This window comes from Manacus candei, unplaced genomic scaffold, assembly GCF_025592945.1.
Source record: "Manacus candei isolate 608988 ecotype Guabito, Panama unplaced genomic scaffold, ASM2559294v1 h1tg000097l, whole genome shotgun sequence".
Taxonomy (NCBI): Eukaryota; Metazoa; Chordata; class Aves; order Passeriformes; family Pipridae; genus Manacus; species Manacus candei.
In genome coordinates this window covers 1,809,265-1,835,685 of record NW_026138145.1, presented here as the reverse complement: position 1 = coordinate 1,835,685, position 26,421 = coordinate 1,809,265, and the positions used below count along the sequence as shown (strand labels likewise).

General features: G+C 42.2%; 1 protein-coding gene across 7 annotated transcripts in view; it reads right to left on the bottom strand.

The window, feature by feature from the left end:
* Window positions 1–2,650: 2,650 nt before the first annotated feature.
* Window positions 2,651–26,421, bottom strand: part of KIAA0586 (KIAA0586 ortholog) — a 73,942-nt gene continuing 50,171 nt past the window's right edge. For 5 of the 7 annotated variants that reach the window (XM_051768741.1, XM_051768743.1, XM_051768747.1 and 2 more), the window contains one exon: window positions 2,651–3,395. In XM_051768741.1, the coding sequence (XP_051624701.1) occupies window positions 3,250–3,395 (146 nt within the window). In that variant the 3' untranslated portion in view covers window positions 2,651–3,249. Of the gene's footprint in view, window positions 3,396–18,712; window positions 18,930–26,421 lie in introns of those variants that run through there. The other 2 variants (XM_051768748.1, XM_051768744.1) reach the window with 2 other exon arrangements.

Genomic DNA, 26,421 nt, shown 5'->3' with positions numbered 1-26,421 from the left:
CCATGAGAAATGTGCATTTTCAATCATAAAAGCTGTAGAAACAAAATGGAACTTGGAGAGGCAGACAGACAAATTCCTTATCAAGGCTTGGCTGTGCTCAGAGAACATGTGCTTACCATTTCCAACTCCGGAAAACTACTTACAGGAATCTGAAATCCAAGACTGAATCCAAAAGTAAGAAATAGATAAATTTCTAGAAGATACTTTCCCCCCACACAGCCTATTTCAAAGTCAAAATGGAGCCTCAGATAAAAGCTAAAAAGTAACCTTCCAGTCTCTCCCAGTTTTTCCTAGGGATATAAATATTTGTAATATGATCCATTCACAGAGTGCCAGATTTTCAGAGGTCCCCTTATGTTTTTGTGGCAGGATACTTTGTTTTGGGGAAGCCTGGAGGAAGGAAAAGCAAACAGTTCACACTTTCTTCACCTCTCCAAAATGCTCCTCAAGTGGGACCAGCAGAGGCTGCAGTGGGGATGAAGGATTAGCAGATCCCACTGCCACAGGGTAATCCCCACCAGCAGCAGATCTTTGAAGACCAGGGCCAGGAACCCAGAAGCTTCCAAGAAGATCAGTCAGTTACAAAAAGCTGGGAGAGAACACAACCCTACAGGGAATTTTCAAAACTGACTGAAAATGGTATTCACGAGGCATTTTCTGGCATGTTTTCCTCAAAACACAACTCATTTTGTCAGGATTCAGTCAATGACAATACCTTTGATTAAATGCAAAAGAAGAGAATTAGAGCAACACGTGAGCTGCTCAGCACTGCAGACAGCAGAACCCAACACAGTTATTTTCCTGTATGGTGAGCCAGTGGCCTCTCCCATAGGTCAGGCTGACTCATCCTTTCCTAAGCACTCTCCTTGCCTGTGTATCCATTTGCTGTCTCCCATCCCATCCCATCCCATCCCATCCCATCCCATCCCATCCCATCCCATCCCATCCCATCCCATCCCATCCCATCCCATCCCATCCCATCCCTGTTTGTCAGCTCTCTGCATGTCCTTGGCCCAATTACTGCACTTTGTTCAGCAAAGAACACTCCTGATCCAGGCTCACAGCCCTGGGCACAGAACAGCACAGCTCAACTACCATTTACACTGCAACAAAGGGGACCTAAATTATGTATCAGCACCCTAAAACACCCAGCAGACTGACAGAGCCCCTGGAATATGGTTTCATGAAGGTTTTCTCCTGCAGGAAAGCTGGTTTAAGAAGCTCTTTCCCTGCCCACTGCATTTCCTTATCCTCTCTCTTGTTTTAGTGCAATCACTTGTAACAACCTGCTGCAGGGTAAAAAAACACCTGCATCATCCCCCAAAAGGCTGCTGTTTATATAAAGCATTGATTGGGTCAACAGTCTGATTTACAGAGGAGTTCCACAGAGAGCAGCAATCAGCACAAGGATGGTGAGAAGCAGCTTTACCTCTGGAGACAATGTTTGTGGCATCATATGCTGAAATCCAGCTCCCAGTGATGCCATATCACAGACTGGATATTGAGAAGAAATTCTTGGCTGTGAGGGTGGTGAGGCACTGGCACAGGCTGCCCAGAGAAGCTGTGGATGCCCCATCCCTGGGAAGTGTTGGGTGGGGCTTGGAGCAACCTGCTCTAGTAGAAAGTGTCCCTGCCCATGGCAGGGGGTTGGAACTGGATGGTATTTAAGGTCCCTTCCAACCCAGGACATCCTGTGTTTCCATGTTCCCATTTGTACTTCTTTTTTTTAAATCAATGTTGCATTTTGCACAAAGCCTGACACACTTTTACCCTTTTACCCCCCCTAAATGTGCTATTTACATGTCTGTCACAACAGACAAGAGCCCAAGTCTCTCAGGTTCTTGACAGACACCCATTAAAGTTGAATCCTCAGGATATCACTGACCTTGAAAGGGTTGAAGCTCCCTCTCTTTCCATCCACCCCTGCAGATGCTCCAGCAAATCTACCAAACCTTGTGGTGAATGAGATCAACACAAAACCAAAAGGAGCTTCTGATCTTTCTCTGTGAAGGAGAGATGAAATCAGTGCAGGCTCCATAAAACAAGAGTAATGGGAACTGCTCATGGTTATGAGCATCTGCAACAACAGTGTCTCTCATCAGTGACACAGTGAAGCCGTGGAGATGAAGTTTTATGCCCCACTGTCACAAGGTACAAGCCAACCCAAGTATTTTTTTCCCAAGCTTTTGAGAGATGCCTTCACACCTCATGTCTTTGAAAGTGCCACAGTATCCCCTCTTCCTCACAGATGAAAAGCTCAGAGTGGATGAGGAATAGAGCAAAAGCTGTGTTTGCCCTGCTTGGAGAAGAGTTCTTTCCTAGTTTTCCTACAGGAACATGTCTGAATTCCTACTTTTTTAGTCTGTTTGGATGCTGCTTGGAGCAGACAATCCTACCTTCCTCCTGTCACTGCTGGAACAACCTCATTGTCCTGATGGAGGCAACAAAAAATGGAGCAGCCCCTGTGAGGGTGGCACTGTGCCCAAGGACTCTTGCTGTTCACCATCACTGCAGCATTTCTGACTGAGATTCTGGAGGGCTGACACCAAAGGAACTAATTCTGTCTCATGAGAAGGAAAAAAATTACATTAAAAATGTAAGCAAGTAACCTTACCCACACAATCTCCCATTCAGAGGTGTTTCAAGACAGAAAAAAAAAAGAAACTTCAGGGAAACAAACACAAAAACGCTGAAAAACTCTCCTAATTCTGAAAAAATAAATTCCTCATAATTACAATACAAACTCTAATGGTCTCTTTTACATGTCATGTTGAATTATTGGCTTGTCATAGCAGTCTTCTAATGAGGAACAGGCTCTGAAGATACTTAGAAACACAGTTTTCTTGCAAACTTTGGTTTCAAATATATCTCTCTTTTGCTCAACATTTTGACAATATTGATGTGATATTAAACAAGCATTTTTTCCATCAGTGAGACGGACCTTTGCAGTGGATTTTAATACCAATCACCTTCACCTGTAATACAATAAATATTTAAAAGGCCTTTATTGACTTAAACTCACAATGATTCTGAAAGAACTGCAATTTATTTGCTTAAAAATACCTGATATATTCACAGACAATCATTGTCTTAATTTAAAACAGTAACAAAATTATCAGAAAAACAGTAGAAAATAAACAGTGCTGAAAGACTGTTATTTTGATGGAACACCCAGACTATCACACTAGACAGACAAATGCACCAAGCACGAAATCTTTAGACAGTGACTGTCATAAACAGCCATAAGCTTTAAAATGTGTCTGTCCCTGAAGAATCTGAATCTCCCCGTGCACTGCTCACGCTCTGTGTCTCGTCTCCTGTGCTTCTGGCAGGCAGCTGCACCGACACCTTGGCTGCAGAAACCTGGGGATTCAAATGTGGGGCAGCATCTTCTCCTAAAAAATAAAAAAAAAAAAAAAAGAGAAAAGGAAAGAGGAAAACTGAAGTCATTATTTGCTGTCTGTGACAAATGGCTGAACTCTACTGAAGTCATGGAAGTACAGGTACACAGGCACCCTTACTGTCCCCAGTGCAAAGGGTGCTGCTTTAGCCATCAGAGTTCTTATCAGACAACAAAGGGATGAATTTCTGTGCATATACAGAATCACAGAATCACAGAATGGTTTGGGTTGGAAGGGACCTTAAAGTTCATCTTGTTCCACCCCCCTGCCATGGGCAGGGACACCTTCCACTAGACCAGGTTGCTCCAAGCCCTGTCCAACCTGGCCTTGAACACTTCCAGGGATGGGGGATCCACAACCTCACTGTGGACACCCATCTGCATTGTAAGTATGAACATCCCAGAGATGGGATGGGAGAAGAGTCATGGGTAAAAATTAATGTATTTAGCCAGAGGAGGGAGATAAGATGAATCAATTCACGGAGCAGGAAGAGCAAGGCATGGTTCAGGCTGGAGACACAGAACGAAGGAAGACAGAAGAAATGGCATTAGAAGAAGAACAGCACAGCATTCACAAAGAGCATTCTGAGATTTCAGTTTTCCTGGGGACATTTAAGGGCAGCAGCTACATGCAAAACAAACACATATCTGAGTCCATGTACAACAGCAAAGGCTGTCTCGGAGTTTGTTTTCATTCCAGGAAGCTGTAACAATTCTCCCTTCCTCTGTGATAAACTAGGCAATTAGAACACTATTTTCCCAATAAAACCAAGAAGTTAGGCCTTCTTTCACCCCAGTTAATTATCTGCTATGTCACTGAAGCAGTAATCTGCATTCATCCGACTTGTAGCAAAGCACACTCCAAATGGCTAATTAAAACAAAAACCCACTGCTAAAATAAAATTCCATCGGGTGTTCTCCATGCCACAACAGCAGCCAACAGCCTGGGAAGTCAAACATGGACTAGGCCAAAGACAGTGAAGTCATCATATGGGGTGACCTGTGCCAGCCAAGCCTGTTGCCATTCAGGAAGGCAGCAGGAGCACAGGAGCATTTCTTGTGTCCCCAGGGAATCAGCAGAGAAGAGGAGAGGGTTGGAGAAGAGAGGAGAGAAGAGAGAGGAGAGGGTTGGAGAGGGTCGGAGAGGAGAGAGAAGAGAAGAGAAGAGAAGAGAAGAGAAGAGAAGAGAAGAGAAGAGAAGAGAAGAGAAGAGAAGAGAAGAGAAGAGAAGAGAAGAGAAGAGAAGAGAAGAGAAGAGAAGAGAAGAGAAGAGAAGAGAAGAGAAGAGAAGAGAAGAGAAGAGAAGAGAAGAGAAGAGAAGAGAAGAGAAGAGAAGAGAAGAGAAGAGAAGAGAAGAGAAGAGAAGAGAAGAGAAGAGAAGAGAAGAGAAGAGAAGAGAAGAGAGAAGGCTCTGGGGAGACCTTAGAGCAGCTTTCCAGGACCTACAGGGGCTCCAAGAGAGCTGGAGAGGAACTTTTGACAAGAGCATGGAGTGATGGGACAAGGGGAAATGGCCTTAAGCTGAAGGAGGGCAGGTTTAGATGTTGGGGAAAAAATTCTTGGCCTTGAGAGTGGTGAGGCCCTGGCACAGGTTGCCCAGAGAAGCTGTGGCTGCCCCATCCCTGGATGTGTCCAAGGCCAGGTTGGATGGGGCTTGGAGCAACCTGGTCTTGTGGAAGGTGTCCCTGCCCAGGGTAGGGGGGTTGGAACTGGATGGTCTTTGAAGTCCCTTCCAACCCAAACCATTCTATGATTTCATTATTTGATTCTGTGGCCATGTTTGAGTGACACAAGAAGGTTTTTGAGAAAGGGAACTGAAGGAAAGCAGAGGGTTTATTTGGTCAGACGTGGAGCTGACACACAGTAAGGACGTGACTGTGCAGTGCCCAAGGAAACCCTATAAATCATCCCACACACTAAAGCAACTCTCCAGCTCTGTATGGAGCTTGAAGCTTTCAAAGCTTGACTTTGTTAATAATTTCCACAGTCGTGTCACATTCCATGATGTCATTGTTTCAACAGCTGTTTTCAGGTTTCTTAAAAAAAAAGGAAAAAAAAAAAAAAGAAAAAAATGGAAGGAAAAAAGAAAAGAATATTCCCTTATCCCAGGGCTCTGTAGTAATTTCTCAAGTCTTTGATTCTGGGAGTGCTAAAAGAAAGTATCATATTAGTCTGCATTCTTCCTAACACGTACTTTAATATGTTTTACAGACAGACTACAGTCCAATTTTACGACAGATATAAAATGCTAAGACACAAAAAACTTAAAAGAATAATTCCCTCTACTTGTTCAACAGAATAGTTACCAGGCCCTGAGTTATCTAAATAACCTTAAAAATACCCAAAGTCAGCATTTCCCTTTTTAAAAGACAGAAGTCTGAAGACCTGGACTCTGTTAGATGCACACAGAAAATACAGAATGTGGATTTTCAGCATTTTAACTGCGAAAAAACTCTGGATATCCTATTTCAGCTACATGGGAGATTCTGCTCCATGACTGCAACTTCCCAGGATGGAAACCTGCTCGTCCTGAAACTCTACATTGGCCCAAAAAACGCAGTTACTAAGTTATTCTCTCGTGTGCTTTATCATTATTACCTTTTGTTGAATGCAACCACGTGCAGGCACAGTGCATGTAACACATCATATACACATGTAGGATGGGTATGTGAATAAATACACAAATATTTATGCCTGTTGCTGTCCCCCAGTGACAGTGTTTGTACAGCCCCTGGCCTGCTCCTTCTTTAAGAAGGTGATATTCTGTTTTATATCTTCCCCCCCTCAGAGAGCAGTTGATAACCAACACTAAGTTGGTTTCCTCTTAAACACTGAGTTCTTCACCAGCACAAATATGCAAATTGCAGTGGTTAGGATCTTGTGATAAGTCATAAAAATGGAATGGAAAATTCTTCCCTTTAAAAAGCAGGGCAGGAAGGCAGGTAGCCTTCATGACTTTTTTTTTTCCCCCTTGTTTAGAGACTCTGGGAGAGCTCAGTACAATTTTCTAATCATGTAGTTAGGTGTATTTATAAAAATTTTGCTCGTTAAAATCCAATAAATGGAGCGCATGACCTCAGGTGACCTCCAGTTTTCCAAAGTCTTTGTCACCAGCTAACAGGATAAATTCATATAAACTGTGAAAACTGACACTCAGTGAGAGTGTGAGAGTCCTTGACTGGTAAAAACTCACGAGTGACTGAAAACATCTTGGTGACCCACTGATGGAAAAGGTCAGATTTCAGATTAGAGATTTTTCCTGTTCTTGGCAATCTATAACAAATTCATGTACAGTACTAAATTTCCAGACCTCTGTTTAACAGAAGCATAAAAATTAATGGTGTGTCAACCATCCAGTGACCTGTGAAGGGAGTTTTTCTCTACAAGGCACCGTCACACAGAGAATCACCTATAGATGAGTGTGTGGTGAATGGATGCCAAATGAAAAAGGAATTAACCCCACTGAAGGGAGGTTTGGTTCCCAATACCATATGGCAACAATAAGAACAAAGAAAAATGTTTAAATCTTTCTTTTAAATTTTTTTCTATTTGGCAAAATAAAAAGACTAAACAAGTCTGACTTTTAAGCCAAATGAGAACCATGTGCTTTAACTCCTTCGACTCCATATATTAAATAAAACTCCTGATTTAAATCTCTCTGGAGATGAAACAGCCCCCTATCTTGTAAGTGAAAAGTGTTATCACAGAATCACAGAATGGCTTGGGTTGGAAGGGACCTTCAAGACCACCTCATTCCAACACCCTGCTGTGGGCAGGAACACCTTCCACTAGACCAGGTTCCTCCATCCAACCTGGCCTTGAATATTTCCAGGGAAGGGGCATCCACAGCTTCTCTGGGCAACCTGTGCCAGGGCCTCATCACCCTCACAGGGAAGAATTTTTTCCTAATATCCAATCTAAACTTACTCTCTTTCATTTTGAAGCCATTCCCCCTTGTCCTGTCACTCCATGCTCTGGTAAACAGTCTCTCTCCATCAGGACAATAAACAGGGAGGGGTTTGAGGAATTAGGACCCAGGTCATTGTGTCAGTAGAAAACCAGAACTATAATTACTGTAATTACCTACATATTACTTCCTAAAATTGCAAAACAATCCTCCCTCTACTCCCCAACACAACAACCAAAGCAGCTCAGTTCTAGAGCAAGAATAAACTTCCAAGCATATGCAAAAACAACCCCAGTGCTCTCATTCCTTTAATAGCACGGGCTGATAGGAATGGCTCGTTTCTTCTTCTGCCAGATTCCAGCTGCTTCACTTTGTTTATTCTTCACTTCAAAGTTTAAAACACTGTCCTGTCCCAACAAATAACTTCCTCCAGATGGCATTAGCTCAAGTGTTCTGAGCACTGGGATAGCACAGCACCTGCAGATCTGTAACTCTGCATCTAAAAATCTTCAATGAATGTGTGGAGTTTTTTTTTTCCTGTGTCATTCCCCCATTTTGCTTTTCCCTTACATAAAAAAAGTACATCTGGTGAGTAGTTACAAAGACCATTAGCAGGGCAACAGAGTTGTAAGAAATGCTTTAAAGGAAAGACTAAAGTAAAGCAAAAGAATATCTACAGCCCCAAAGGTAACAGAAACACTATCACAGAAACACTTCACAGAATCATAGAATGGTTTGGGTTGGAAGGGACCTTAAAGACCATCCAGTTCCAACATGGCAGGGACACCTTCCACTAGAGCAGGTTGCTCAGAGCTCCATCCAACATGGCCTTGAACACTTCCAGGGTTGTGGCAGCCCCAGTTTCTCTGGGCAACCTGTGCCAGGGTCTCGCCACCCTCACAGCCAACAATGTTTTCCCAATATCCAACCTAACCCTGCCCTCTGTCACTGTGAAGCCATTCCCCCTGGTCCTGTCACTCCATCACTTGTCCAAAGTCCCTCTCCAGCTCTCTTGGAGCCCTTTAGGCACTGGAAGGGGCTCAAGGTCTCCCCAGAGCCTTCTCTTCTCCGGGCTGAACCACCCCAGCTCTCTCAGCCTCTCTTACCTGCACCTCTTACCTGCAAGTAAAGAAGTGACATACACATTTGTGCCAACGTGTGTCCTATGTATGTCTCCATGGGTTGATACCAAACTAAAATTCACTCATTTCCATACATGTTTGTACAGGCAAGTTACCAAGGACAGCAACCCAACATGCAGCACTTTCAGCAAAACCAAACTGATTCCAGACTTGTTGGGCTAACACATACTGATAAGAAACATCCATGTTTTGATGTAAGTAATTCTGAAGGTTACACTGACAGGAGAAAATGCACTGCAATGTCAGTTCTGTTATTATTATTGATTATAATTATAGAGTATATCCAGTCCAGACTCATGTCTATCTGTACTGTGCATACTGGCTATTCAATGTTTCTGTAATTTAATGGCATATCAAGCTGGAACTGGGTAAGGTAAAGAATTAGTCACATGGTTTTGACTTGGTAAGTAATACAACTTTCTCAGGAATAAGCAGGACCATCAACAGTTTCTCAAATAATCCAATTGTTTAGACGAAGTTGTTCTCCATTCATTAGAAAGGACAGTTCCTCCTCCAGAGCTTTTCTAGCCCTGGCCACCTTGAATCCATAGGCTTCTTCAGGTTATTCAGGAGAAGGTGGCCTTTCTCAGCTCTGCCACAAATGTGCTTTTTAGGACAGGGACCCTCTTCTCTTTGTTGAACACTGTACCAAGCATTTACCTGGCTGCAGGTGAGACTCTGCCTTCCACGGGGACAGAAACACAGAGAGCAAGAACAAGGTGTCCTGTAAATCCTGCAGCTCTGTTTCTGTAACTCCAACCCAGACTGCCCCAACTTAGCTGGTTCCACGACAAACAGAAAAGACCGTAGGCAAAACAAGGCCAAATTTCTAGGGCTGAGTTACATGAAAGGGGCAGATTTACAATTAAAACACTTGAGTTGTTTCACAGAAATGGACAGACATCTGCAGGACTGTAGCCAAAAATGCCTGGATCTAAAAGCACGAGTCTACTGCTCGAGCTGAAAAAACACAGTTTCATTCTCAAAGGCCTCAGCCAACTCATAAACTTCTGTAAGTGGGCCACAGACACCAGTGGAGACAGAAAACTATATAGTATGAGTTCAGCTCAAGTTTTGACCTAAACTTGGCAAATTCCACCCTCCCATGGCGTAATGTACTCACAGAAACCCTGCACACAGGCACACACAAAATAAACACGTGCACACACACGCGCTTGGCTCTGGTTGTTTGTTTGTGTAACCCCCAATGTATACCCCAGCTATAAATATTTCCAAAAAAGAAAATAAATGCAGATCCCGAGCCAGCAAAGGAGGGTGGGGCCAGGCCCAGCAGCTCACAAATTTTTCAAAGCAGAATATTTGAAAATGATTTTTTTTTCCCCTCCTCTCGCGTCGGAGTTTCAGGTTCAGCCGTTTTCCAAAACACCGCGTTCCCATCAATAGCAACACTAAACAGAATGAAAACTAGAAATACATTAAATAAACCAGAACCAGATTTTTCAAAATCCTCACACAGAGACCGGCAGGGAAGGGCAGACAGAAAGCAGCTCCAAAAACATCCAGGAATGAGATTGCAGAGTTTACTAAATAAATATTTCCTTTTGGTGCCTAAAACCTACTCTGCTCCTTTAGATCTGGCATCTTTTGCTCTGTTGAATATCTCACTGCTTAACAAATTCGTTCCCTGGCCACAGCTCTTGCTGCTGTTTCCCAGCAAATCCCTTCCAAAAGATGTGTAATGATCTTTCCAAATGAATGCAATAATTATTAATACTAAGAAGAAATATTAAAAGTCCATTTGATTTTTCCATACTGTGATTTTTGGATGTGCAATTGGCTCAAAACAAACAGCCTTTTCTTAATTTTTAAGCACTGCTGTTTCTTGGCTGCAAGCATTTTCCTGAGAACTGAGATGAGGGTCTCTGGTAAATACTGAAGCAGTAGCTTTTATTTCAAAGTAAAAAACCAAGGAATTGGTTCCTTACTGGTCCAGAGTCTTTGAAAAATCACCAGGAAAACGTGTATCTTGTGCAAGGGCTGGGGGAGGAGTAATCCCTAAATCCACAAGAGACAACCAAGGTAAACAGCTGGTGGAATCAGGAGAATCTGACAAGTGATAATTAAAAAACTGCAGATCAAATGGTGTAATTAATATTTTACTTATCCAGTAAAACTAAATATCACCTACACACCAATTTTTTTTTCCTAATTTTATGCAAAATCTAACTGGCAAGTGGTCAGGAAGGTAATTTTAAAAGCATGTTTGTGTTGTATATTCTGTTACTCACACCTTCATGTTTTGGGGCTCCAAAGGACATTTTAATGCCAGTATCTGAAGCAAAATAAAGAAGGTAAGAAAAAGGAACTCGAATGATCAATCGTGGGAATTCACACTTAATTCTGAGATAAAGTTCTGCAGAATTCCCTCAGGAAGCAGAGTCAGTGAGTGCAAACCCAGCAGTAGGACTGGCTCCACAGAGACCTTATATCTTAATGATATTAATTGCAGCAATAGTGCCTGCAGCTTATCTACATCGTTCCACTGGGCTGCACAAAACAGCAGCCACAGCCTGCATGGGGAGTGGCAAGGAAAAGACATAAAAATCAAAGCATCTTTTTAATTCTTATGGCCTGCTTTTATTGAATAATAATCAAAAAATATCTGACACGAGTAATTAAAGTTGAGCGACCGGAGTCGGTGACGTTTCGTCGCAAATTAAGGTTTGAAAATTAATCTTCTCAGTTCCCACTTAAAATGTAGATGGGTGTCCCAGTGAGGCTCTGGATCCCCCACCCCTGGAAGTGTTCAGGGCCAGGTTGGAGGGGCCTTGGAGTAACCTCAACTAGTGGAAGGTGTCCCAGCCCACAGCAGGGGGTTGGAACGAGATAGTTTATGGTTTTCCAAGCCAAACCATTCCATGATTCTGTGATCCCCTAAGCAAATGGTGCTCTTTTGTTAGAGTACTGGTCAGGATATGCACTGGGATACTCTGGAGTCTCAGTGCTTGGATGCATCGATCTGAAGGCAAGAGGGAATTACTGACAGCTACTCCCACATGCTGCTCTCACACAGCCTTGGATGTGTGGTGGATGCATCCACATCCCTTGGGATGCACCTGTGATCATCTCTACTTATCAGACAGGTCCAGGATATGCTGCAAGTCAAGCCTGGGCACGTTTATCTGTTTGCACTGCCTGTGCTCACCAAGCAAGACACACTGTCCAGCCCTGCTAATTCCCAGGCACAAGAGTATCCAAAACATCCTTAGGAATGTCGGAGGACAACTTTCAGAGAACCAGGGTAAGAAGTCACAAGCTGCTTTCTATCACTTAAAAGTGTGATGGGAGACCTTGGTGAGCTCTCCCTCCAACAGACAAGAGGATTTCCTGGGCAAGGAGGTTTTATCCCCTCCAGCCGTGGCAGGAATCTGCACCCAGATTTGAGTGAAAGTTGGGTATCAGAAAGAAAAGAGGAAATTTTCTGCCTCAAGGGCAGAGCTGCAGAGCAGAATTTTGTCTTTGCAAGTCACTCTTCACATACAGAATCACTAAATGCAGTCTTATAATAAAATATTAAATAAGGTACACTCAGCATGAAAAAAAACCACTTCAATAACAAGTGTTTTTCTAGATGACCACAAACAAAATAGCTGTATTTCTCTACTCTGAATACTTAAATAATCATACAACTATATGCAGTTTTGGTGATTTTCACTTCTAAAGTCATGGGATTCCCCATATGGAAACAGTTTTCCAAGACTCTTATAACTGTACTACCATTACAATGATCTGCCATATTAAAATGCTTATACCTACAGCACAATTACTCAAAATTCTTGTAATTACACCTTTTCAAAAGGGGATGATGAATGTTTTCCCCAGGAAAAAGCCAAAACAAGACAGAACAAAGCCAGCCCTATACAGCTAGCATTTTCCAATGGTCAGTCTAATAAATTCCAGGACATCTCTGTGCACATTTCTAGCACAGGAACAAAAAAACTTATTAAAAATACCTCTTTGCAAGCCTTTTTGTTTGGCAGCAGAAGATGGCCATTTGTGCACTACAGGCCATTTGTGCACATCAATGGCCTTTGGAAAAGGTATAGGAATAAGCAGTTCTAGGAAGTTTAGAGAGGCAAGTAAATGTGAGCTCGGAAAGCACATGTTCAAATAAGGAAAACATTAAATTCTTTGCTGGAAGATCTTCTGGCAGCCCACTATTATAGAATCATAGAATCCTTTAGGTTGGAAAACACCTCTAAGATCATCAAGTCCAACCATTAACCCAACACCACGATGTTCACCACTAAACCATGTCCCCAAGTGCCACATCCACACTTTTTGGAACCCTTTTAGGGATGGTGATTCCAACACTTCCCTGGGCAGCCTGTTCCAATGCCTGACCACCCTTTCAGTGAAGAAATTTTTCACAGTGTCCAATGTAAACCTCCCCTGGGGCAACTTGAGGCCATTTCCTCTGGTCCTGTCTCTGTCCAGCCCCTATTCTGACCTGCTCTTGAAGTGAACAGCCAGTGTGATGACAAGTAATGCTGCCTCTACAGTCTAATGCCCAGGATCAGAAACTTGGAGAGGTCTGAGAGCAAATGTGTATTTTTATCTTGTGCTATTTTAAAGTTTGTTGCAATCTAAAATGATTAAACTTCGTGCAATAGAGATAAGCATTCCTCCTGGTAAAAAAAAAAATAAATAAAAAAATAAAAGAATCCAAGAACCTTGGCCTGTTACATGGGAATGAGTAAAACCAAGATTCCTTTGCAATACTTGGGTGAATCTCAGCTTTAAATTAGTTCAAATAAATGAGCTGTAGAAATGTACTGCTCTACATGTATTCTGCATATTGAGCACACTGCACCTCCTCCTTAACTCTCTCTTAGACACATCACTGCTGATTTTAATATCAGTAACACCTCCATCTCTGCTAACTGCAATAAAATGCAGGGCATTGACTCCTCCCAGTTCAAGCTCTCGGTGCCAAACCTGGTGTGCACCCAGTTCATCAGTACCTTTCCTCATTGCTTGGGGCCACAGGCAAGATTAACAGAGCCTGTAAGCAGCCTGAATGAAAATAATTTATCAGTTCTCTGGGTTTAAATATTCCTGGTTAAAATGCAGGGAAATCTGCACTGCAAAGGACTGTGCATGGAAGTCCAGTCAGCATGTGAGGGAGCAGCTTCCTTGCAGAGTGTGGATTCTGTGGTGATGGGACACAACTTGGAATCACAGAACCCTCCAGGCTGGAAAAGACCCCCGAGGTGAAGGGCCCAGACACCTGGCTCTGTTCACCACTCCAGAGCACACACCTGAATTTAGGAGCTGTACAGGGTTCATAGGAACAGCAATTATGCAAAGCTCCTTAAGAAAGCAGCTTTTGCAAACCCTCCACACACCTGACAGTGACACAGACCCAATTACTTTGCACAATCCTAATCTGACATCCAGTGTGTGCCAGCAGGAAAAGCACAATGGCAAAGAAAGGCTTATCTCATGAGTCTCATGGAATTTAATGGCTCCCCAGCATGTTACTCAAAGCAAATTCATTCACATTATGCACATACACACACACATGCACTTCCAGGTTCAGGAACACTTACTCTGCAAGTATCAGATAAATCAAGTTGTTTTCCAGCAGTTTCTTGCACATGCTCACAGTAAGACCAGAAATTTTAGAAACATTATCCATTATTTCCTTTCTCTCTCTCTCTTAAATATCATGTAATAATCGAATCCAGAATATACTTAATATTCAATACATCTACAAGTTGTGGAATATGTTTCCCCTCATCATTACACTGCCTACACAAGAGCAGGAGAGAACAAATGCTTCAAGATCATCTTTCTTTATACACATCATTTGAGTGTCACTCTTATTTGATGCAATAGTGGGATTTTTTTTTTTCAATCTTGGAGAGAGAGAAGACACATGTTGCAAGATCTCTTGCAACAGGACTGTCTCCTGCCATGCTGGAAGCCTGGAAAGGACCTGAATCATGCCTGGGGCCTCTCAGTGATTCTGCAATGCAAACTGCAACACAGTTTTAACTCTACTGCATCAGAGTTCTCCAATCCTTCCCTGAAACAGGTTAGTACAGACTCACTGTTCCTTGCTCTGTATTTTTAGAGAGATACTTGGAAAGGGAGTAGCAGAGTATCCAAAGTGCAGCATCATTCACACAACCTACATTTATCACGCACGGAAAGTTTCCTGGAAACCTCTCCTAAATCTGATAAGAAAAATGCTTGTTTAATTTTCACTTATTGAGCTTTAATGTACCATAAAAGTAAGTAATAACAACAGTGCCTTAACTGAATATTGCTTGCCTTGTATTCATTAATTTCTAGAAGAACACAAAACTGCCTCTAGATACAGGAAGCTGCCGGAAAACAAAAACTCACCAATCACACAAAGTCGAACGAGAGCTTTAAAGGATTTTTTCTTTTTTTTCCTTTTTGTGTGTGGAACACTGAGTTCAACAAAAATGTATTCTGTTCACTGTACACACGACACCAGTGGGAATAAGAGCCAGTTCAAGTTCTAAGTTACCATTACTGGGGTAATGGCTTCAAGCTGCACGGCACAGCTGTACGGGCCCAGCCAGACAGGCTATCACAGCAATGCTTTGATAGCATGGGGCCCTTAAGTGTCAGGATATAGAAAAGGCAGCAGTTGTTGGCTGTGAAAACAGTCTGATACAAACCAGATGGGGACTCACTTGATGGGCAACACAAAGGAAAACAATTGGCTCATTCAACAAAGTCAGGCCACTGCCCCAGAGAATTACCAGAAGACAATAACAGTCAACCAGAGTTGATGCAAACAAGAAACAGCCATGTGGTTACGGTTTAAGGAATTGTTTCTCCTCAGACTAAACATAAAGTTTTGATTTCTAATTCTCATATTCATTAATTTCAGTCTCGTTTACAAGCCCCTTCTTCCTCCAAAGCCTTCCGTGTAATTCATTTACGTAGCACCAGCCTTCACACACCTACTTAAACAGGGAAAAAATACTGTGACAAAGGCAGCTATATTAATCCAACGTTTCCTGAGGAATGCCAAGACCACAGACAACTTTCTGAACCGTGGCAGAACAGCATTACAGATACACGGAGTGTTATTAGACACGTTTGCATGCATATGGCAATATATTTACTGATTCTTTTTTGATCTGAAATGCACAAAGCCCAGTAGGTCACATGCTGGGTGACCAGAGTACAGATAACTTCCAGTTTGGTGAAGAGTTCTTCTGGTTTCTTACTTAGGTTTCTTTTTTTTAAGAAGTCAACTTCAGATCAATTATGTTACCAAGTAACAGTTTTGTCAGGCTACAGTTAAAAGAAAAATAATTTATTGAAATAGCTATTACCAAACCTTTTTGAAGCAATCAAAAATTTAAAATTGGCTATTTCAGCCATAAGTCAAAAAAAATCCCCAGCCCACTCATTTTTAGAAGTTTGTAGAAGATTATGGTCCAAAATCTTAATTGCTCTTGCTGTTTTATTACAGGAAATATGGAAGTGACATGTGCAAAGGTATTTTGATTACAAATTACTTACAGAGATTGCACAATAAGTCAGAGCTCTAAGGGCCTTCTGCAATTTCACTCTCAGACCGAAAACATCTGAACTTTCTTTTCATTTACTTCAACCTATTCCCTCTGGCAGGCTCTGCTCTGTGGAGCTCCACACCAGTGTGAAAGGTGGGATGGCAACGCTCTGAAAGGCAGCCACATACCTGGGTACCTTGGGTTCCCAAGCAAGGGTGTCTGCAAAATGCAGTGACGTGGAGATGCTCTGGATACCCTTGGAAATCACAGGGTCCTGAGACCTGTCAGCTTTATCACACCACCACACCATGAAATCACAGAATGTTTTGGTCAGAAGGGACCTAAAAAACCATCCTGTTCCAACCCCCTGCCATGGGCAGGGACACCTTCCACTATCCCAGGTTGCTCCAAGCCCTCTCCAACCTGACCTTGAACCCTTCCAGGGATGGGGCAGCCCCAGCTTTTCTGGGCAACCTGTGCCACTGTCTCACCACCCTCACAGGAAAGAATTTCTTCCTAACACCTCACCTAAACCTACTCTGAATGTATGGTTCTTATTTAACAGCTCACTCTGGACCAACAGAGAAAGGGAGTTTGTCCTTAAAGAAGTGAAGAAATCCCTACTGAATTAAGGAAGCAGAGAGTCAGGCCCTAATTGTCATCTCCAGTGGTTGTAGCTCTCAGCTGCTGTGGTTCCCAAGCCTGGGAGCATGGTTTTACTTCCAAAAACAAGACTGAAACGCAGCCTTGGCTTCATTCAAAACAAACCACCACATACTGTAGGTAGAAAAGTCAGGTTTTCCTCCAGTTTCCTGCCATAAGCACAGAGCCAACCCTCCAACAAAGCCGTTGTGTGCTGGGCTCTGTCTGAGCTCCAACATCTCTCCGGCGGAATCGCGAGGCCCATTTCCAAAAGCGCAGCCAAATTCCTGAACCCTCCACTGCAGGGCTGGGCTGTCACAGGGAAGATTTTGCCTGCAGTGCTGCTATTATTCATCTTTCACATCATATATATCGAGGTCAGACCGCATTTTTTTTTTCACACACAGCTGAAATTTTGGGTTGAGTGTCACTGTTAGGTCGTTAGGAGAAAATTCCAAACCTTAGGAACAGAACAGCCTTTATCCAGCCTTAACCTCGGAGATACTGCCTGTCGTGGTCGTGCATTAAAAGCAGATGAGAGAGGAGCAAAAACCTCTTTAAATCCCAGCTCTGCCTGCACAGGCAAACCCCAACTGCTCTTGTAAAAGTGGTTTTGGACATGGCTCATCAGAGAACGCCTCCACACCAAGTCCAGCTGGAGCAGGGGGAGGCACGGCTGCCCAGCCTCCCTTCAAGTGAGGATTCCAACAGGAAACTGCTCCCCCCCTTTCTCTTCTTTTTTAATCAGGAAGGAAGCTGCATCTTCAGAAACAAGCATTCCCTGGGTAATCTCCCTTGCTTGGCTGTCTCTAGGAGCGGGTCCAATTACTGAAATCAGCAACGTGCACTTTGGAGAAGTTAATGGGGTATTTACACTGTAACTCCAACTAGTAAATATTTCCCATTTGTAATTCTGATTTGCGAAAGGGGGCACAATGGCAGCTGTTAAGTAAATTAAACAATTTTCTCAAGATCTGCAATTATGGTTTTAGGGTTATAAAAACACACTAAAAAAAATAAAAAGTCAGAAATTAAGCAACTCCCAAAAAATGCTTTTTACTTCTACTGAAGATAGAATGGCCTGACAAGGACCAACACTGCAGCTGTTACACTGTCTTTAAACAAACATAATTCTGCCTAGATCTTCCAATATGTAGTGCAAAAAACAAGGTCATGACATGCAACCTTGAGATTATTACACTGCTGTAACAACCTGAGTTAGGATGGAGATCAGCAGATCAGTGCATAATAAGTCTAACCTGCTTCGATTGCTTAATTTTGAACCAAAACACAACTACAATTATACCAGACCCAGAAAACGTGAGATACACATTTTCATTGTTCACATATGGCCGATGATTTATTAATTTGTATTAATACTAAATGCCTATCTGCCTTTAGAAGAAAAAAGAGTTAATAGAAAGGCAAAGTCATGCCTTACACAAAGAGAAACAGTTACTTCCCTGCAGTCAAAGTATTGGGGGGAAAAAAATGCGTTTCACAGAACTGCTCCACATTTTGTGTCACACTCAACAACTTTCACCGAGTTTGTTTAGAACTGGGCTTAAAACAGTTCTTCTTTCTTTAAAAGCAAAACATAAGTTTTAGATTAGAGCAGAGCGACAACACAGATACAAAGGTTCTAAATCTAAATTAAGCTTTTCTAGGTGTAGGGGTCTTTTTTTCTCCCCTGAACGACAGCACTTGTGATAAAAACCAGAACACAGTAGTCCACAGACAAAATTTAACCCATCTCCATCATTCACTACTGCTCCTTGCAAACCCAGTCACCAGAAGCACATTTGTAAGTGGTATTTCAGAGATGAGGATTTGCTGTATTTTACTTACAAAGTGAGTTTTATGGAAGATGAAAAGGGTTTTGCTCAAGCTTTACGTTAGGACACGTTATTCCACACTATTACAAAACACAGCCCCACGTGCAGCCTCAGCAGTGAGCAACAGGTCATGCATGACAACTTTAATCTTCACCCACCAGTCCTTACCCTATTTTTAAGAAAAATGCTGCTTTGGCAGGCTGCATTTCTCTAAATCAGTATGTTATCAAAGAGTAGCATTACCATTATTTACATAGTATTCTTCATTTGGAAGACATCCTAGATAACATTTACTCCATGCTGTTGCTGTATTTGAAAGTCTCCTGGGCTCCTGGTCTTAAGAAATTAATCCCATGGGCACTGGAAACATGTAGTTATATTTAATTATAGGCAGTCTTTGTATCACTGTATTGAGAAGGTGGTGCTGGAAAAGCTTCTCTTTGCTGCACGAAGTACAGGGTCTGTTTACTCCTAAAGTGTCTGGAAAAATAAGAAAATAAAGTACCTAGTAATGCCACTGGTCACCAGCATGAAAACTGCCTGTCAGTCAAGCCCTTCCACAATATAATAAGCAGCAAAATTAAAAAAAATACTATTTGATTGTGGACACAAATCATCTAAATATCCATCTTTATTGGCTGGTTTGGTTTTCTTAATTCCCTTATTTTTTATTAATTACTTTTTTTTTTTGTAAATCCCCAATCTCCTTTGTAGAAGAGATTTGGGGGCAGATAGTGAGAATCTGGGGGTTATTCACCACTCACCTTAAGCTAACAACACTTGGCACACACACTCCTGTCCTAGTGATTTCTCTCCCCACACTCACACCTGGACCCTTCCAGGTTTTATGTGGTGCTTTAAAAAGCTGAACTGAGAGCAATTTAAGAACAGGTAAAGCTGAAGGGAGTCCAGCTGCCTCTGCCCAAGGCTCCCCAAACCCATCACAGCGGGGAAAGCAGAAGCTGCTCCTTCTGTTGCTTTGCTCTCCCACATACATGAGCCCCTGAATTATAAAGGGCAACATCTGCCTTCCCTGCCAACCAGAAAAATATAACAAACTCAGCACATACTGAAGAAATCAAACCTACATTTCTCCTATCACAGTGCTATATATGTTTCTCCAAGTTGAAATATGTGTTTGTAATACTCCTTGTCTTCACCTGTCACCACACAGTATCCAGGCAATGTGCTGCCAGCACCCAAAGGCAGCAAGACCTCCCACTCTGGTACTGATGCTTTTTATAAAAGAAACTAAAAAGAAAAAAAAAAGAGAGACAAGAGACCTACTTAAATGACCGTTCATCTAAGTAAGGATGGTCATCCTAGAAGATCTGCCAACAGAACTAACACAGTTGGCAGCAGGTCTACCTGAGAGAGCTGGAATGGTTCCTGACTCCAGCTTAGCTGGCATGGATGTACCAGGCTGAAAATGAGAGTGACTGAGGAGTGTAAATATTTCTTATTCAGGAAACTGCCTTTGTACTCTCTGTCAGTGGCTACAGCACGCTCCTGGAGGTAGTAACTCCAACCAAATGCCTTGCTGGATAAGAAAAAGGAAATGCTATTTCTTAGAATCACAGACTGGTTTGGGTTGGAAGGGACCATAAAGATCAGTTCCAACCCCCCTGCCATAGGCAGGGACTCCTTCCACTAGACCAGGTTGCTCCAAGCCTTGTCCAATCTGGCCTTGAACACTTTCAGGGATGGGGCAGCCAGAGCTTCTCTGGGCAACCTGTGCCAGGGCCCCACCACACTCACAGGGAAGAATTTCCTCCTAAAATCTAATCTGAACCTGCCCTCTTTCAGTTTAAAACCATTCCCCCTTGTTCTGTCACTATCTGTCCATATAAAAAGTCCATCTCCCTCCTTTTTATATACCCTTAAGGCACTGGAAGGTGCTCTAAGGTCTCTCTTCTCATTTCAATCTGTTTCCATAGCAGAGGTGCTCCAGCCCCCTGATCACATCTTGTTACAGTGACAAGAGGCACATCACTTAGAACAACCAGGAATCTCAATTTAAATTCATTTACCATCCCTGCTAACAAACAGGCACGTGAATTAAAGCAGTACAAGACCATAAAAATCCAATGCCTCTTCACAACATTATGACAGACGATGATGTGCAAAGGGACTTCAGACTCAATTATATGTCTATAAATGAGCAGCAGGTTCAGGAGAGAGTGTTCTGATCCTTTTCCATGACCTACCACAACACACAGGCCACAGAACAGCTGAGCACACTTACTTTCTAGAGGCACATCAGTTCTTTCTTATTAAACCATGGGCTCAGAGCTGTGGAACCACTAATTTGTGAGAAACTTCTCCCTCCAGAGAAGAACTAACTGGAAACAGCCCTGGGGCTGATGTAAGCATTAAGTACATGGGGAGTCTCTGTCCTTAGGTGGCTTGCCCAAGCCCATTAATTTTTTGTGTGTGTCCCCCATTTATATAAGCAATGTTTGCATGAAAGGGGAAAGCAGGTCAGCCTAGTCAGCCTGCTACCATCTGCTTTTATTCAGAGCTGCTCAAGATCAGTGCCAGTGGGATCAGTGCCCATTAAAGGGGTTTATTGTGTGTGTTTATATTTTGCTCTTTACAATGAAGGCAACAGCAATTACTGTAAGTTTGTAAAAGTGCATACAAATCATAATCCTCAATACAAAGCTGCTTCAGTGAGATCCCGGCGTGTTTACCAATCCTAGGCAGGCTGAAGGAAAGGCTGCCCTGGCACAGCAACTTCCATAGACTGGGCAGGAGTGTGTGAGTGTCCAGGAGATCTGAGACTGTATTTAATACATGTTACCAAGATCATCCCCTGCTTGCAATCCACAGCAACTCCAGCTGATCCACCACCACATGAGAATCTTACACAAAAGGAAAAGCATCACATTGGAGCCTGACCCCCAGACAGGCTGACAATAGGTGGATTTATACAACTAAAACTGGAGCTGGTGAGACATCAAAGGTAGGCTGCCAAAGTGGAAATAGCAATTTAGGGCTCTCAGCTAATACATTCCAATTCTTAAGAGTGGATATGCAGCACCAAGAGGTGTCCTCCTTTTAATAAGAATTCTGCCTAGAATATGCCTGGCCCCTAGAGACACAAATTACCAAAAAAACCCCAATCAATCAAATAATCATTAAAAAAACCCTGAGTGGCCAAAAGGGATAAAAAGGGAAGATATGGAGAATTGCAGTGGTGCTGCAGCTTAGCAGAACTCCCTGGCAGCCTGGACAGGTTCCAGCAGGTTGTCACAAATGTCTGAAAAGTAAATGCAATTATGAAGTAATTTTTTAAAAAAAAATTCTAATTAATTTGGAAGTGAAACCCTTTACATTATTAAGACATACTTTAGAACAGAAGGCCCTCAGAACCCCCTGGTGTTGTGTGATGTGATACAGGCAGCTGATGCTCAGCAGGCACCTGGACTGGAAATCACATTTAGAGGTAAAAAGTGATGGGACAAGGGTGAATGGCTTCACACTGACAGAGAGTAGATTAAAGTTAGATATTAGGAAGAAACTCTTACTATATTGCTGGTGAGGCCCTGGCACAGGTTGCTCAGAGAAGTTGTGGACTCCCCATCCTTGGAAGTGTTCAAGGCCAGGTTGGATGAGGCTTGGAGCAACCTGGGCTAGTGGAAGGTGTCCCTGCCCACGGCAGGGGGGTGGAACTGGATGATCCTTCCAACCCAAACCAGTCTGTGATTCTATGATTCCATGAAAAAGGACAAATTCCAAACATACACCGGGTGCTTTATGCAGCAGTGCCATGAGTTTTCAGTTTACCAGCATGGAAAAGAGACTGGTCCCTCATTATTTTCACATTACAGCCCCCAGCTATGAGTGAAATATGAGGCTTAATTCTGTTGTTGCCCTGAACTCTAGTTTATGATTTATAAAAAGCACTTCGAGGGATGCCACAGGTCACTGGATCAGATCACCTGCAGTCTTTCAAAATCTAGGCTTGAAGAGAGAATCAGATGAGATTTTGGAATATTTACTTTGAGCCCCAGTAAATCTGAAAAAAAAAGTAAAAAATTTTAGTATTTGACAGTTTCCATAGAAAGTAATACTTTAAGTGGTGATCATGTCACTTTGAGTAAGTTTTTCTTTCCCTCTCTGCCCAAAAAACCCCAGCTGGTGCTGGAATTCACTGAAAATCCTTACTGCTGTGTACAGACCAGAGGAGGGGACTGATACAGGAATACACCCTTGAACCTCAGCAAAATAAGTGTATTTAAACACAAAGATATGATCAAAACAGAGAAAGAAGCAACTGTGAACTGCTTTCACCTGCTCCAGCACTGGGGCAACAGCTGTCAGTCCCACCTCCTGGACTTAAAACTTCTGGCCAGGAACATTCCTTAAGCCCACACTGGAAGATTTCCTGCTTTTATTCTTGTTACTGTATGAAAAATGCAAAATACCTTCCCCTCCAGAGATTCCCCACACTGACACCCAACAGAGCACAGCACTGGATTCTCAGGAGGACTGGATGAGGATACAGAAAGCTGTGCAGATTTCATGAGGAGTGTGAAGCATCACCTGTACAGACAGGCACCAGGGGAAGACTGAAAAGGGAAGTTTTCTGCCTCTGCACAAACCTCCCACAGCCAAAGCCTCAGCACAAGGTCACAGCAATGTCACTGCAGCAGTGAGGGAGCTGTGTCCCTCTGTGACACTTAAGGAGGGCTGCAGGAAGAGAAGAACTAACTCTCAGCCTCTTAGAAGCAGAAGGAAATTGCCAAGTGAACAAAAAACTAATGCATGTAGATCCAAAAGAAAAGGTCCAGGTCATATGTGGTGTGGAACTGGCCTCCAGAGGGGAATGGATTCTCCCTGAGCACGGCACTCAGCAGGAAACCCTCAGACTGCAGGGCAATATCAGCCTGCCTTGTACAATCTTCTTTAAATATAAACTGTGTCTTCTTGGTTTTTTGTTTGTTTGTTTGTTTTGGTTTTGTTTGGGTTTTTTTGTTGTTGGGGTTTTTTTGGTGTTTTTTGTTTGTTTGTTTGTTTGTTTGTTTTTTTATTTCTCCATCTGATTACTTGGATTTCAATTCATTTATGTGCCTCAGAAAATCAAACGACATTCTAGGAGTCTAAAAAACATACCAGAGAGAGTCGTGCTTCACCTGCTTGTAGTTCCTATTCTTTACAACTTCAGTACAAGTAAATGAGGGGAAGAAATTCCTCTATGAGAGTAGAGGATCATTTTCCAGAAAGAGATCTTTTGGGATCTCTTTTGGGTAGAAAGGTGTGCACAATCCCATGAGACCCACAGCAGCTCTTGGAGCTTGGCTCCTCATGACCCAAACTTGAAGCAGCAGAGCACACCCCCAGCAGCAGCACATCACTGTCCACAGCAACAATCCTGCACAAGACTTTGCCTTAATCTATGGAAAAAATCACACTTCTGCTTTAACATTTTGTCTGAAAAAGAACTGAAGTAACTCGGTGGGAAAAGAAGCAGCCACAGATATAAATGACACTTGCTAATGGATAAGTTATACTTACAAAAGCCAAGAAATTAAAAACTCCTGCTCCAAAAATGTACTATAACACAGTACTTTTCGTACTTAGGGTAATTCAAACTAGAAACTCTCAAGCATGGCTACTGTGGATTTTAGGTGGAATGTTATGCAAAATGCACACTTATTACTCAGATGTGTTTTCTACTGCGTGGGCTATCGTGTAACTCCTATGGACACGTGCAGAATAACCAAAAACTCCTCGAGAACTGGTGTTCTAATCCACTTGGAGCACCTAAAAGCTGATGACTACTTATAGAAAACACAGAGTTTCTGCAGGAAATGCGAGTTTGCATTTCCTGACTTCCCCAAACATAAAATACATTAACTGAATGATGTCCATGAGCCACCTGATAGCACAGAGAGGTAACTGGATGGGAAAACCAGAGGTAAAATAGACCAGAAACATCCCTGGAAGTGCTCCAGGCCAGGCTGGATGGAGCTTTGAGCAACCTGGTCTAGTGGAAGGTGCCCCTGCCCATGACAGGGGGTTGGAACTGGATGATCTCTAAGGTCTCTTCCAAGCTAAACCATTTTATGATTCGAATTCTGAAGAAGCACTGAAAAACTTACACAAACCTCTGACAGGGTACTTGCTTGAAGAATGCCATAATTACAGCTAAGTGATTTCATTACTTCAATTTCCAAGATCTTCTCTCAGAAAACAGCTGAATTCAAAGAGCTACACACACACACACACTTTTTCTGCCCCTCAGGTTGTGGTGGTTCCCTCCACAGTGTGGAAGAAGAACAGCTCTGCTTTGCTTCACCAGCTGCTGTTTTCAGGGTGGGATGGAGAATCCTCAGCAAAAGCCTTCCAGTGAAATTCAGGCCAAAAAAAGAAACAGCAGGATATTAAGGCAAAAGTAAACTTTCTATAGAACAGTCATTGAGTTTGACCAAAACAGTTCCAGTTCTAAGAAAAAAAAGAAAGACCTTTAGCCTTATCCTAATCTTCTTCCTTCCTTGAAGCATCTGGTACAGATTTGCCTCACGCCACAATAGTTTTAAGAAAAAATAACCCAAAACCTAACTCAGAGCAATTCCTGGCTGAAGAAGAGAGACAAAGAAGTATTTAGTTATGGCCATATTTTCAGTATTACAGCTTTCAGTACAGCATCCTGTCAATGTTGACACAGAAGCAGCCCATTTTCAGTGCTGAACAAGGACCATGGAAGCTTTATTTTTTCTATACAGATTGTTTTAAAGGCTTCTTGTTGTCTTATTCATGTATTGCACAGATCATCTCCTCCACAAGCAATTGTGCAACCTCTCTGTGGCAACAAAGCCAATTCCTTAGTGTCCCAATATTACTTTCCCAGCTACTTATGGCTGCCTGAGTATAATTCACCAGCTGGAGATAGAAAGGAATTACTACCATGAAGTTCTGCTCTCTAGGTCACATTTTGAGAGTCTGTGCTGCAGAAAAAATAATTAAGCGAAGATACATCCACCTCTGGTTCTGAGCTGCTCTTATTAAAGTTTAAAAACACTCTGCAGTCAAACATTGCCACCTGCTCTTTCATTTTAATTTTAAAAATTCTGAATCCCTTTAATGTAAGCCCAAAAATGCTTAAATTCTGGAAATATGTGCATTCACCAACCACAACAATTACTATCATATTAAATGCATGAAGATGTATGAAAGAACAGTACAAAGATTAAAGGGTATTATAAAGCCAAAAATATATATGCATGTATATTATGTACTACAACTCTGTGTTTTCAAACCACTGTCTCCACTATGTCTAGAGAAGGCACACATTTCAATTAATAATACATTCAGGATTGATTTTCAGCTGTAACTTTCAGGAGACTTTACCCTTTCAGGCATGATATTGTAGCAGTCCTACTGAACTTCAGCTTTCATTAGAAGCCATCAATCAACTTTCCTTCAGTAAAAACACATGTTCAGTGCAGACCACAAGAAATTTTTAAACAACAAAAGAAAGTTCTATCATATATATATATATATATATGTATGTATATATATATATATATATATTCATAGCCATTGAAAGATGAATCAAATATTGGCATGTATTTATTATTTAAGTAAAAATGGCTTTTTTCTTACATCCAACTTTAGGTCCAAAACCATTTCCCTTTTCTCCCAGCACTCTGAACTCACATTTCGTCTCAGGGCTTTAGATTTCCTAAGCTCTACCAATCCAACCACTTACCCTTTAAACTCCAAAAAACTACCTTAGTGATCCTGTCTCCGAAATGCTTCTCCACTTCCAGGGAAGTATTTCTTGTCCCTTGCTATTCCAGTGAAGGCCACCATCTGACATGAAGTTTTTATAAACAGGGTGCTTTGAACTTACAGCAACAGATGTGCTTGATTTTAAAATGTTGTATTTACTCAAACCCACCTACACTTATCATGTTGCAAGTTTTCCTTTTTCTTTCAAATGCTTCTTATTAATTTTTTCCCC